Here is a 12,209-nt window from a genome sequence, read left to right as displayed (position 1 = left end):
TATACTAGAGGAGTAAGGGATGTTGTGATGTTATATACAAGTATATTGTAGAGGAAAGCTCATATACTAGAGGAGTATTGGGTGTTATGATGATATATACAAGTATATTATAGAGGACAGTTCATATACTAGAGGAGTATGGGGTGTTATACAAGCATATTGTAGAGGACAGCTCATATACTAGAGGAGTATTGGGTGTTTTGATGTTATATACAAGAATATTGTAGAGGGCAGCTTATATACTAGAGGGGTATGGGGTGTTATGATGTTATATACATGTATATTGTAGAGGACAGCTCATATACTAGAGGAGTATGGGGTGTTATGATGTTAATACAAGCATATTGTAGAGGGCAGCTCATATACTAGAGGGGTATGGGGTGTTATGATGTTATATACATGTATATTGTAGAGGGCAGCTCATATACTAGAGGGGTATGGGGTGTTATGATGATATATATACAAGTATATTGTTGAGGACAGCTCATATACTAGAGGAGTATGGGGTGTTATGATGAATACTATACAATCATTCAATGTTATTTTATGGTCAGTATGATGATTTATCTACTTGAGAAGTACAATATTCACTGAGCCAAAAGTGAACATCAAGGGTAGCTAAATCATCATATTGATCAAAGAAACAGCTATAAATATTTTATTATATGATTCAGCGGTGAATTAATACATGTACATAAATATCATATCATCATCTTTCAGTTTGAAACCATATCAAACAAATTGAGAAGTAAGAACGTGATATTTCATTGAACAAAAGGAATTGTGATTACCATTCATAGCATTCTGAAAATGCCGGATATATTTTTTAGTCCTATGTAGAACAAATCATAATTTATATTGACCTCCTAGGTCATGTGCATGTATGAAAAACGTTTTATTATTTCTGGAGTGTTGGATATCAGTAGAGGACAGTCTATATATTGGAGGAGTATGGGGTCTTTATGATAAATACAATTATAGAGTATATTGAAGAGGGTAGCTTCCATTCTGAGGGAGTAATATGTCTTTTGAGTAGTTATATAAATTGTAAAGTAGAAGAAAACCTCAACGTACAGTGCATGTCTTAATTTGTGATTGATTTAAGTATTTTTAACTACTGATTAAATCAAGTTATATTCTTTGAAAAGTTTCTTTGCAATCAATATCCGGGCCACAGACTCTATATTGAAATTGAGCTACACAAAATACATATCTTCGAGTGACATATTTAACTCAAAGTTTAAAAAAACCCTATTTTTCATTGGTGTATAGAGTGTCCTTAAAGCTTGATGTTTTGTAGGGTGGTATTATGGCGAATCAATGAGCAGAAAAACAGGATGGGTATGTACCTGTACTTGTCTTATACATCTGGACTGTGTATTTAATATTTATCACACATGTATTCCACTTCATAATCAGAAATTCTGTTGAATTCGTTTATGAAAATATTTTCAGGGAATATTTCCAAAGAGTTTCATTCACATCAAGGATTGCATTACTGAGGGAAAGGGGTATGTAGTGCAGTTTCAATGAGAACAAATCGTAATGGCTTTCTTAACATTTTAAGGAAACAATAAAAAAAAAAGTGGTAAAAGGTAAGAAATCTTTTTCCTTAGATGATTAAAATGTTTGACAGATACAATTCTGATAATTAGATAATAATAGAGACTGATTTGGATAATGCACTTGGCCCAATTAAATTTGTAGGTATATGCTTAGTATGGTAGTGTTAGAAGATTCATGTAATCATCACAAAAATGCGTGCAGGCCTACGTCTTGATTTTCATTTATTCACTATGATGGGGTTTTTTGGTAATTACAGACAATACCAAACAGTCATTCCAAAAGAAGACCACATGGTCAGAGAACTGACCTTTGGCCTACGTGAATGGTTCCAAACCTGGAAGACCAAGTACCTCTGTCAAGTAGGAATTTCAGATTGATCTTGTATTTTTGTTGTTGTTGATATTATTTTTTATATAGTTATATGGAAGTTGTAAAAAAAAACTGGCTGTATAATTTTAGATGTCAAAAAAATATAATGAAAATTTTGAAATAAAAGTTCTAAAATTTAAAGTTATAGAATGGTTAATAAAATGGAATCATCAGAATTAATATTGGCTCAATAACAGATTTTATAACAAATAAAGAGACAGTCTTTTATTATTTTTGATGCTATTGATTAATAAACTTATTTTCCTATTTATTTGTTTTAATAAATGTAAATTGATAACCCTCAAAAGCTCACCCCAAACAAATTCAGTAAATACAGAGTCTTATTTTTCTATGTGCTTTAAAGGAAAAGGAAAGATTAAATGAGATAACTGTCTTTTTTTCCAGGGATGGAGCCAGATGCTGGACGATGTGGCCGTAGTGATGGCAGATCTGACTGTACTTCGAGGCAGACTCCTAAAGGACACTCTGTCAGCGGAACAAGCTACCAGTCTACGAGAAGAAATTGCCACGCTTGTAGACTGGGGAAACGGGTGAGACTTACAGGGGGGGGGGGGTTGGAGGGGGGGGGGGGGGAAGATGACAAGGGCAGGGAAAGGCATGAAGAGTTTGTGAATTGAAATGAAATTCTTGCTTTCTGCTTAATGTTCCTTTTTTACATAAAAGAAAGATTGTCAGTGCCATTTCTATATTTTTCAGTAAGAATTTTCTGATATATTACCACATTCAACTGTTGCATTCTGAAATAATTGTATCACATTTGAAAATTAGGCAAGGTGTATACTGTAGTTCAAACAGTAGTAGAGACCTTTTCTAATTTAATATGCCCTTATAAAACTACTAAAACCTTAGCCTTTTGAAGCTTTGGTTTTGAAGGTGTACAGGGCTAAAGCAGAAAATGGAAGCTTCCTAATAGAATGAAAAATGATAATACTTGATAAATAGTAATCATTTTTTGTATGTTATATAAATATGTTTTAACAGGCAGTTAGGAATGGATTTTATTCCAAGAAAAAATGGCCAGGAGCTTAATCCTGATGAGTGCAGTGTCATAGAACTGCACAGGGTGCACAGTCAAGGAGTGGAGAAACTCCGCAGCACTAAGTCTGTAAGTATAATATGTGTGTAGTACTATACAGTATAGAACTGCACAGGGTGCACAGTCAAGGAATTGAGAAACTCCACACTAAGTCTAAGTATAATATGTGTATATTACATGTACTATATAGAACTGCACAAGGTGCAATGTCAAGGAATAGAGCAACTCCACACTAAGTCTTTAAGTAAAATATGTGTATAGTACTATGTAGAACTGCACAGGGTGCACAGTCAAGGAGTGGAGAAACTCCGCACTAAGTCTGTAAGTATCTGATGAGTGTAGTACTATAGAAATCTCAAGGAGTGGAGAAATGATGAGTGTAGTTCTATATAGCATAAATAGGATGCACAGTCAAGGAGTGGAGCAATCTATTTTTGGTCTGTAGCACATGGATAAATCAGAATTGTAAATAGAAATTTCTTAAATTTGTCTTTCCATTTTAAACAAATTGAAATCTGTTTTGAATTTTTACATATCGTTAAAACTGTTTTGAGGTATAGTCCCTTTGATGATGTATTAATTTTTAGCTCACCGAGACGAAGTCAAGGAGAGCTTATGCTATACCCTCGGCGGTGGCGTCGGCGTCGGCGTCCGGACCTGGTTAAAGTTTTTGTTGCAGGTCCTGTATCTAAGCTATTACTTGTCTTATCTTCACCAAACTTGCATGGATGATGCATCTGGACCTACTTGTGGACTTGAAAGACTTGGATGCTGAATCTGGGTCCTAAATTTCAGATGCTGGAGGAGGTAAAGGTTGTTGGACGAGGTTAAAGTTTTTGTTGCAGGTGCCCTTTGATAGCAATATCTTAGTTACTGCTGGTCCGTACTTCACCAAACTTGCATGGATGGTGTGCCTTATGATACTGATGCACCAGACAGGCTTGAGTGCTGAATCTGAGCTATAGGTTTCGGAATCTGGAAGAGGTTAAGGTTTTTGGAGCAGGTTAAAGTTTTTGTTGCGGGTGCCCATTGATAGCAATATCTAAGTTACTACTGGTCCTAACTTCACCAAACTTGTATGGATGATGCGTCTTATGATACTGATGCACCTGGCAAGCTTGAATGCTGAATCTGAGCAATAGGTTTCGGATGCTAGAAGAGGTTAAGGTTTTTAGAGATGGTTAAAGTTTTTGCTGCAGGTGCCCTCTGATGATTATATCTTAGTTACTACTGGTCCTAACTTCACCAAACTTGTATGGATGGTGCGTCTTATGATACTGATGCACCTGACAAGCTTGAATGCTGAATCTGAGCAATAGGTTTCGGATGCTGGAGGAGGTTAAGGTTTTAAGAGCTGGTTAAATAAAGTTTTTGAAACAGGTGCCCTCTGATGATGATATCTTAGTTATTACTTGTCCTTACTTCACCAGACTTCCATGGATGGTGTGTCTTATGATACTGATGCACCTGACAGGCTTGAATGCTGAGTCTGGTTTCGGATGCTGGATAAAGTTAAGTTTTTAGGAACTGGTCACATGTTTAATAGATGATAGTACTTTTTCAAACTTGCATAGTTGATTTAACTGTAATATGAATGAATCGCAGAGGTAGCTTCAGATGCAGAGCTTGATCTCCATTATCAAGGATGCTTAAAAATAAATCTTAGTTATTACAGGTCCTAACTTCACCAAACTTGAATGGATGGTGTGTCTTATGATACAGATGCACCTGACAGGCATGGATGCTGAATCTGAGCCATGGGTTGCGGATGCTGGAGGAAGTTAAGGTTTTAATTGCTAGTGCCCTCTGATGATGATATCTTACATGTAGTTATTACTTGTCCAAAAATCACCAAACTTGCATGGATGATGCATCTTATGATACCAATGCACCTGATGGGCTTGAATGCTGAATCTGAGCCATAGGTTTCGGATGCTGGATGAAGTTTAGTTTTTTGGAACAGGTCACATGTTTTATAGATGATAGCTTGCATAGTTGATTTAACTTTATTATAAATTAAATGCAGAGGTTGCTTCAGATGCAGAGCCTGATCTCCATTATCAAGGATGCTAAAGAAATCTCCTACCTCACTCAAACCAGCTCGATAGATAGAAGTGTTTGTTGATAAATGATATAACATGATTCCTATGATAGAGTATTGTATGATATGAAACAATATTGTTTGATATGATACAATATTATATCATATGTTATATTATAAAAAGTTATACGATACGATATGATATTGTATCAATTTTTTTGATATTTTATGATATGATATTGTATCATGATATTGTTATGTATAGTATTGTATATTATGATACAATATTGTATAATATTATATTGTATTTTTAATTTATTATTAATAATCACATGATACAATTACATAAGATATTGCAAAATATTATATTGTATCCTATGATACAATATTGTATATTCTATAATATTGTATCATACAATATTGTATTAAATGATATTGGTTTCAGTAATATAGAATTATATCACATGAAATTGTATTATATGATATTGTAATATTATATTATATTGTATCATACGATATTGTATGATATGATATTGGTTTATATGATATATTATCATCTCACATGAAATTGTATTATATGATATTGTAATATATATTATTGTGTCATGTGATACAATATGTATAATATAATAATGTATTTTATAATATTTTACTTTATCACATAATATTGTATCATTTGATAAGATACAATGTTGGAATCAAATTATATTATATTATATGATATAATATCATATAATGTATCAAATATGTTTCAGTGTCATTCAATACAATATCATACTATATTATACAATATAATATCATGTTTCAATGTTATGATGTATTATGTAATATGATATTGTAATATAATATTATATTGTATTATATTTTATGATATTGTATTATGTGATCAAATACAATAAGGTATAACACAATACAATGTCATATCATACGTTACAATATCATATCTCATTATTGTTTATTACGGTATTTTATTGTATTATATGATATATATTATAAATATGACATGATGCAATATTTAATTTTATATCATTGTATTGATTAACATATGAACATATGATTATCATAAAAAAAATTTATCAGATGATATACGATATTTTGTCAAAACAGAATCCATGAATATCCAAGATCATAAAGTATGATTTTCAGATATTTTGTCAAAACAGAATCCATGAATATCCAAGATCATAAAGTATGATTTTCATATAAAATGATAAAGGTGGTCTTATGAAGGTGATGTCTCATAAAGGTGATGCTCCGTCTCGGTGAGCTTAGTTATCTATGATTACCTATGTTTTTAAATGGAATCATCATAAGAAATTTTGATTTTGATGATGATTTACAATACCAGTATTCATTTATGTACAAATGTAAATTAGTAGGAGAAAAATAATCATTCATTATATACCAGTACTTGTGTTATATATTGAAGTTCCTCATGATTTGTCCAAGCTGTGTCCTAGACAGTCAATTTGGTCCCCGAGGTGGAATTTCATCACCCATCAATTAATTTTTTGTACCATTGAATGACTATTTCTCTGTGTTGTTTTAGACAAAGCGAACACGATTACCCACAGAGTCCTGCCGCACAGAGGAAGGGAATATATTTAATCTTCTCGTGTGTTATCGCAGCAATCAGTGTAATATAGCCGACGACTCTATCGTATATCTCTCCATATACAGTGCCAAAGATGACAAATTTATCAGGTGACTCATTCACATTGTAGTCCTTTCACATATAACAACAAAGATTCCTTTTGAGTGATAATTGGTCAGAAATGCAAAGAATAATAATTTAGGGATAATCCTAGCTGACTTATCAAGTGAGAATTAGGTTTTATTTTTTTTCTCAGTGGTAATTCTTGCTTCTCAACTGCTGAGGGTGACTTGTTTTTACATGATATGAAGACTATTTTATAACAAATGCTTTGCTGTTGTAGTGAACAGTATGAAATCCGACTGAACAAGAATGGATTTCCTGTGGATGTGGAGAGATCAGATATCTTGAATTCTCTTTTTACTGTAAGACCTATTTTTGTATTCATTATTCATTATACCGGTAGTTGGGTCCAGAAGGCTATGCAAATGATGTTAGTTTTTTACTACTGTGAACATGTTTTCATTGATTGACACATGCATATTTTTATGCCCAGTTAATCTGTGTACCAGTGTTTTTACTGAATTTTGTGTTGATTGTTTGATATTGATATACAATGTATTTCAGTATGAAATCTTAAAGAACAAACATATTTCTTATTCCAGGATCTTTCACCAGAGGATGTGAACAAAAATTTATTCCTTGTTGTTCGTATATACAGATATGGTATGTTTAAAAAGTTAGGAACATTAAATGATAGAGATAAGTCTGTATAGTGTGAAATAGAACAGTAATCATCGATGTAATGGTATAACAGTTACATGTATTGGTTTACATTGGTTTATCTCATTCTTTTTTGTCCTTTGTTTAGGTCGAATGTTACATGATCACAAGGAACACAAGAAGCCCCTTACATCACCATACAGACGGCCCTGGGGGGTTGGAGGTAGGATGGTTTTGGGCCCAACTTTGGGGGCTGTATATTGAAAAGTCTGTCTGCTAGGGTTGTTGGTCTGCCTGTCATCGTGTCCACAGCATATTTTGTTGGTCTGCCTATCATCATTTCTGCAGCATATTTTGTTGGTCTGCCTGTCATCGTGTCCACAGCATATTTTGTTGGTCTGCCTAATATCATCATTTCTGCAGCATATTTTGTTGGTATGCCTATCATCATTTCTGCAGCATATTTTGTTGGTATGCCTATCATCATTTCTGAAGCATATTTTGTTGGTCTGCCTGTCATCATGTCTGCAGCATTTTTTGTTGGTCTGCCTATCATCATGTCCGCAGCATATTTTTCTCTCCCTTGACCCTATTTGGCTCATACTTCAACACTGAATTAAACCAAGTTTCAAGGTCATGGCTAATCTCTAGTGAATATGATCTCCTCCCATGACGCCATCTGCTTTATTTTTTAATTACTCTTTGTGTGGTTGTATAATGAAGGATGACCTTGACCTTGGGCTGTTGTTTCTATAAGAGAAGTGAAAGACTAATTAAAGCTTAGTTCCATCCTTATGTCTTTTATGAAACCTGTGCCATTTCAGATGGTCAGAATCTCAAAAATGTGAAGTCTTTGCTGCTATCATGATAACTGTCAATTTTCACCCTATTACACTAAATTCTTGTGTTGTAGATGTATTATGTAAACTCGAAACAGATGCATGTACAAAACTACTAACTACAAACAAATGCAAGCAACAGAAACAAATTGTTAATAGACATACTGAATTTTCTCAATTCTTTTCAGTGTTAAGTGTTCGAGAAATTCAGGAACAAATGGACATTGTAGATGATTTATATGAGTGTAACTTAAAGGTTGTGAGGTGAGTGGAGATGGTAATATTAGGTGATCCTTTTTATATACAAAATATTAAAGCTCATTGAAAAAATTTAAATTCATCTAACAGCAGTGACAGTGAAATCTGATCATGGTTTTTTGTGACTTAATTGATTACACAATACATTGTTTGTATTACAGCTGTACTGATGACAGCATATTCTCAGAATTCCATGAATCCTTGATCAAACGTTATAGTATATCCTCATCTGCCAGTTCCAGCCAACTCAAAGCTTCTGCATCAAATCCAGAACGGGCAAGTCTTGGTATGAATCTGAATGAAAAATTATTGTTAATTTCAGATATTTTTGAAGCTAATATTAAATCTAGTGAGTTGTTTTATTTTTTATGTGCACCTACAAGTGTTTTCCTTGCCTTTGCATAAAGAATTTTTTTTTTCTGTTTACAGGTCTACATCTGGCTGTGAAAATCATCACAGGTGACCTGAAAAAATGTCAGACTGAACATCCCATGCTATTTACCAAAGGATTGGCTGTGATACAAAAAATGGACTTCTCTGATGTTATTAACCCTGGTAATACTGGTTGTCTGCTTCGGAGTTATATTGATTATCATTTAATGATCATCAGGGCTCTTCTTTAAAATGCATTATGATATTTGCTGTATTGGTCTGTGGGGAGCATTGGTCATCATTTCATCCACATGTAAATGTGTGATAATCCATACCTAAGAATCCATTCATTTTTCATGTATGGTTCAACAGTAATGTACTGGGTAGTCATCTGTCAGTTATTCCCATATATGTGTAGCATATGATATTCAGGAGACAGGTATAGCTTTACTTCAAACATCTAATTGTTCATGTTTGAATGCTATTTAGAAATTCCTGTTCCTTTCATGTTAATCTTAAAAATGAGATAAATAGATGCTTGCTGTAGAAAATGCTTAATGGATACCCCATCCTGCCCATGATTAAAAGCCATTGCTTAAGTGTGTATTACCTTCTACAGTTTTTGTCTTTGGGATACATTTACTAGGTACATGTACTAGGTATTCCTCATAAGATTTGATTATGAGACTTTATGTTGAATGTTTTATAATTCTCTATCAGATATGGTGCCGAGACTCAAGCTTTGTATAAATATCTATGCTAAAGATTCTTTATTTTATGTGAGAACTTTATTCTGCATTGCAAAAAACTCAATTTGCAGAAATACCGTATAACGGGTATTTTCTGCGGCTTGAAATTTTTGCGATTTAACCCCTAAAACGTATCAAATTATATTTTGCGTTTTCAATTTCTGCGGCTACATTAGACCGCAAAAAAAAATACATATATTTACCGGATTTGCCTTAGGGAACGTAAACTAGAAAACTAAACTTACTTATCTTAAAATCGACATTCTTACCGTGTTCACGGTGAATGAGAACTAACTCTCAAATATTTTACAAGTCTACTAAATACTGCTTGTGAACTTTTCTCAGATCATTTTTATTTCATACTCGACTAAACACACAGTCCTTATATCTGTTCAGCTATAATTGATATCGCACAGGTAACATGAGATAATTAGGTGTGAAATACGACGCAGAGCCCCCTAATAACGGACTGATCACGTTTGAAAATTATAGCTTGTATTTTAAATAATGTCAAAATTAGTGATTTTTTTAAAAGAATATTTTGCGTTTTGAATTTTTGCGGATTTTACTTATCCGCAAAATACCGCAGAAAATAAACAACCGCAGAAAATACCCGTTATACGGTAATATCCAGTATTGTTTGCTATTAGAAACTTGAAAATTTGTAAATTGCAAAAATTTGTTAATCTTAATGCAAAAAAATGGTAACATATGTACCCCATTATAGCAAAGTTTGTGAAATGCGAAAAAATGGATATACAGTACTTAACAATTCACTTGCTACCATGATATGTGTAAAGCATCTTAGGTTTTATGCTCATTTATGGACTGCTAAATAGTGCATGCCTTGTGGGTTAAACTATCCCAAACCCAATGAAATCTTAAACTAATCAAGTACATGTATTTTGAACATTTGATGTGCAGGGGAAGTCCGTAATGATGTGTACTTGGAACTGCGTGAGGGGGATTTTGATAGAGATGGTAAAAAAGCTCAGAAAAATGTGGAAGTAAAAGTGACAGTGTTAGACAAGGAAGGACGCCACATTCCAGTACGGCAAGCTTCGATTTAATATACTCAGAAAATGATGGCCATAGTTTACAGAGAGAGGCTTAGTTTGTAAAGTGTGGTCAAAATAGTTCGTTTCGTATTAAGTCGTCAGTGCAATTAAGAATGAATCTAGATAACCCCATTTACTTCTTTGATACTTGCCAACATGATGTAAAAAAAAAAAAATCATTACAAGTTGAGCATAAAAAAAATTTTAAAATGTATAAGGAAACCCATGTTACCGTAATGTCGCGTGTATAACACGCACTTTTTTTCAGCCAAAATTTGATCAAAAGTGGGGGGTGCGTGTTATACATAGGACCAAAATTGTACCCCATTTTTTCAAGCCGTGATTCTTGATACCACGGGAGTAGTGACTGCCGATATAACGTGTTATGCAAATTGAATGAGTGTATACTAAATTTAATGCATCAGAAATACCTTATTCTTAATTTTTTTCCCCATGTATTGAAATAGTTATCCTCTCTTAACACTATTTCTTCGACAAACAAGTTTAAATATCGCCAGTGTATTCGCCATTACGTAAGCAGCCACCTGTTGACTCGGCGCGTGGTCAATGTTTGTTTAACAATTTCCGGTGTCAGAAGCATGCACCTCTCTCGTGTCGGACTTCACAGGGTGTTTTCAAGTGCATGTAGATAAGCAATTATTCTGATTTTATTAAACTTAATTACTTTGTGTCCCGTTATGCAGTTAAACGTTATTGCTTTACATAGACACTGCTAAAATTACATCGATCATTTGTACGACTTGATAATGACGATATACGACATACGTACGTTTCTTCACAATGTTTATTTAAACAACAATCATAGGGTTTGACTATAATTAATCAATTAAATAATTTCTGGTTTATGTCTGCAAACACTATTACTTTTAAGCACTAAGCTCGGTTGCCGTTCTTCTCTACGTATGATGATCTTCTACTTCTCCGATGTTGTAAGAAACTCTTTACGAAGTGTCAAATGATATTTGATACCGCCCATGTAAATCGTACCGTCCTTTTTAATTAAAAGTGTAAGAACTTTGACTCTAATATCGCTTAGGCCATGTTCCGATCACGAAATTACAGTAATTACGCTTGGGTTAAAAATCATCATTAAACATCGATAGTTATTTGGGAAAATGGCGGCCGTCGATTTTCATCGTCTGTGCTATGTTCCGATCTCAAAATTAAAGAAATTGCGCATGGATTATAAAATCAATATGAAACATCGATAGTTTGGGGGAAAATGGCGGCCGTTGATTTTACCATTTTTTGGGTGCGTGTTATACATAGGACCTGCTGTTTTTTCGCCATTTTTTGGTCAACTTTGGGGGTGCGTATTATACACGAGTGCGTATTATACACGAGACATTACGGTAAGAGCAGCGAAATATTTTGGTAAAGAATTTTCTTCACAAAGTCCATTAAGCAAAAAGCCTTACTTTTGTTTCTTTCATTGAAAAGTTTCACATGTAATTTACATTAGCTTATGTCATTAAAAAGTTCTTTTTATCATATTAAAAACTTGATACCTCATATTCATTTTTTTCAATAACTTTGATGTGTTTGTACAGGTGTATTATTGT

The 12,209-nt window shown here is 33.5% G+C and overlaps 1 protein-coding gene across 5 annotated transcripts in view; it reads left to right on the top strand.

Annotated features, from left to right (window-relative positions):
- LOC128157822 (dedicator of cytokinesis protein 3-like) overlaps positions 1–12,209 on the top strand; it is a 59,613-nt gene that overhangs the window by 18,116 nt on the left and 29,288 nt on the right. For all 5 annotated transcript variants that reach the window (XM_052820461.1, XM_052820460.1, XM_052820459.1 and 2 more), the window contains exons 3-15: positions 1,301–1,341; positions 1,456–1,511; positions 1,823–1,925; positions 2,341–2,486; positions 2,938–3,061; positions 6,583–6,737; positions 6,971–7,052; positions 7,293–7,353; positions 7,499–7,573; positions 8,378–8,453; positions 8,609–8,733; positions 8,877–9,002; positions 10,493–10,617. In XM_052820461.1, the coding sequence (XP_052676421.1) occupies positions 1,301–1,341; positions 1,456–1,511; positions 1,823–1,925; positions 2,341–2,486; positions 2,938–3,061; positions 6,583–6,737; positions 6,971–7,052; positions 7,293–7,353; positions 7,499–7,573; positions 8,378–8,453; positions 8,609–8,733; positions 8,877–9,002; positions 10,493–10,617 (1,295 nt within the window). The remainder of the gene's footprint in view (positions 1–1,300; positions 1,342–1,455; positions 1,512–1,822; positions 1,926–2,340; positions 2,487–2,937; positions 3,062–6,582; positions 6,738–6,970; positions 7,053–7,292; positions 7,354–7,498; positions 7,574–8,377; positions 8,454–8,608; positions 8,734–8,876; positions 9,003–10,492; positions 10,618–12,209) is intronic.

This window comes from Crassostrea angulata, chromosome 8 (genome assembly GCF_025612915.1).
Source record: "Crassostrea angulata isolate pt1a10 chromosome 8, ASM2561291v2, whole genome shotgun sequence".
Lineage (NCBI taxonomy): Eukaryota > Metazoa > Mollusca > Bivalvia > Ostreida > Ostreidae > Magallana > Magallana angulata.
This window is presented reverse-complemented; position numbering and strand designations above follow the sequence as displayed.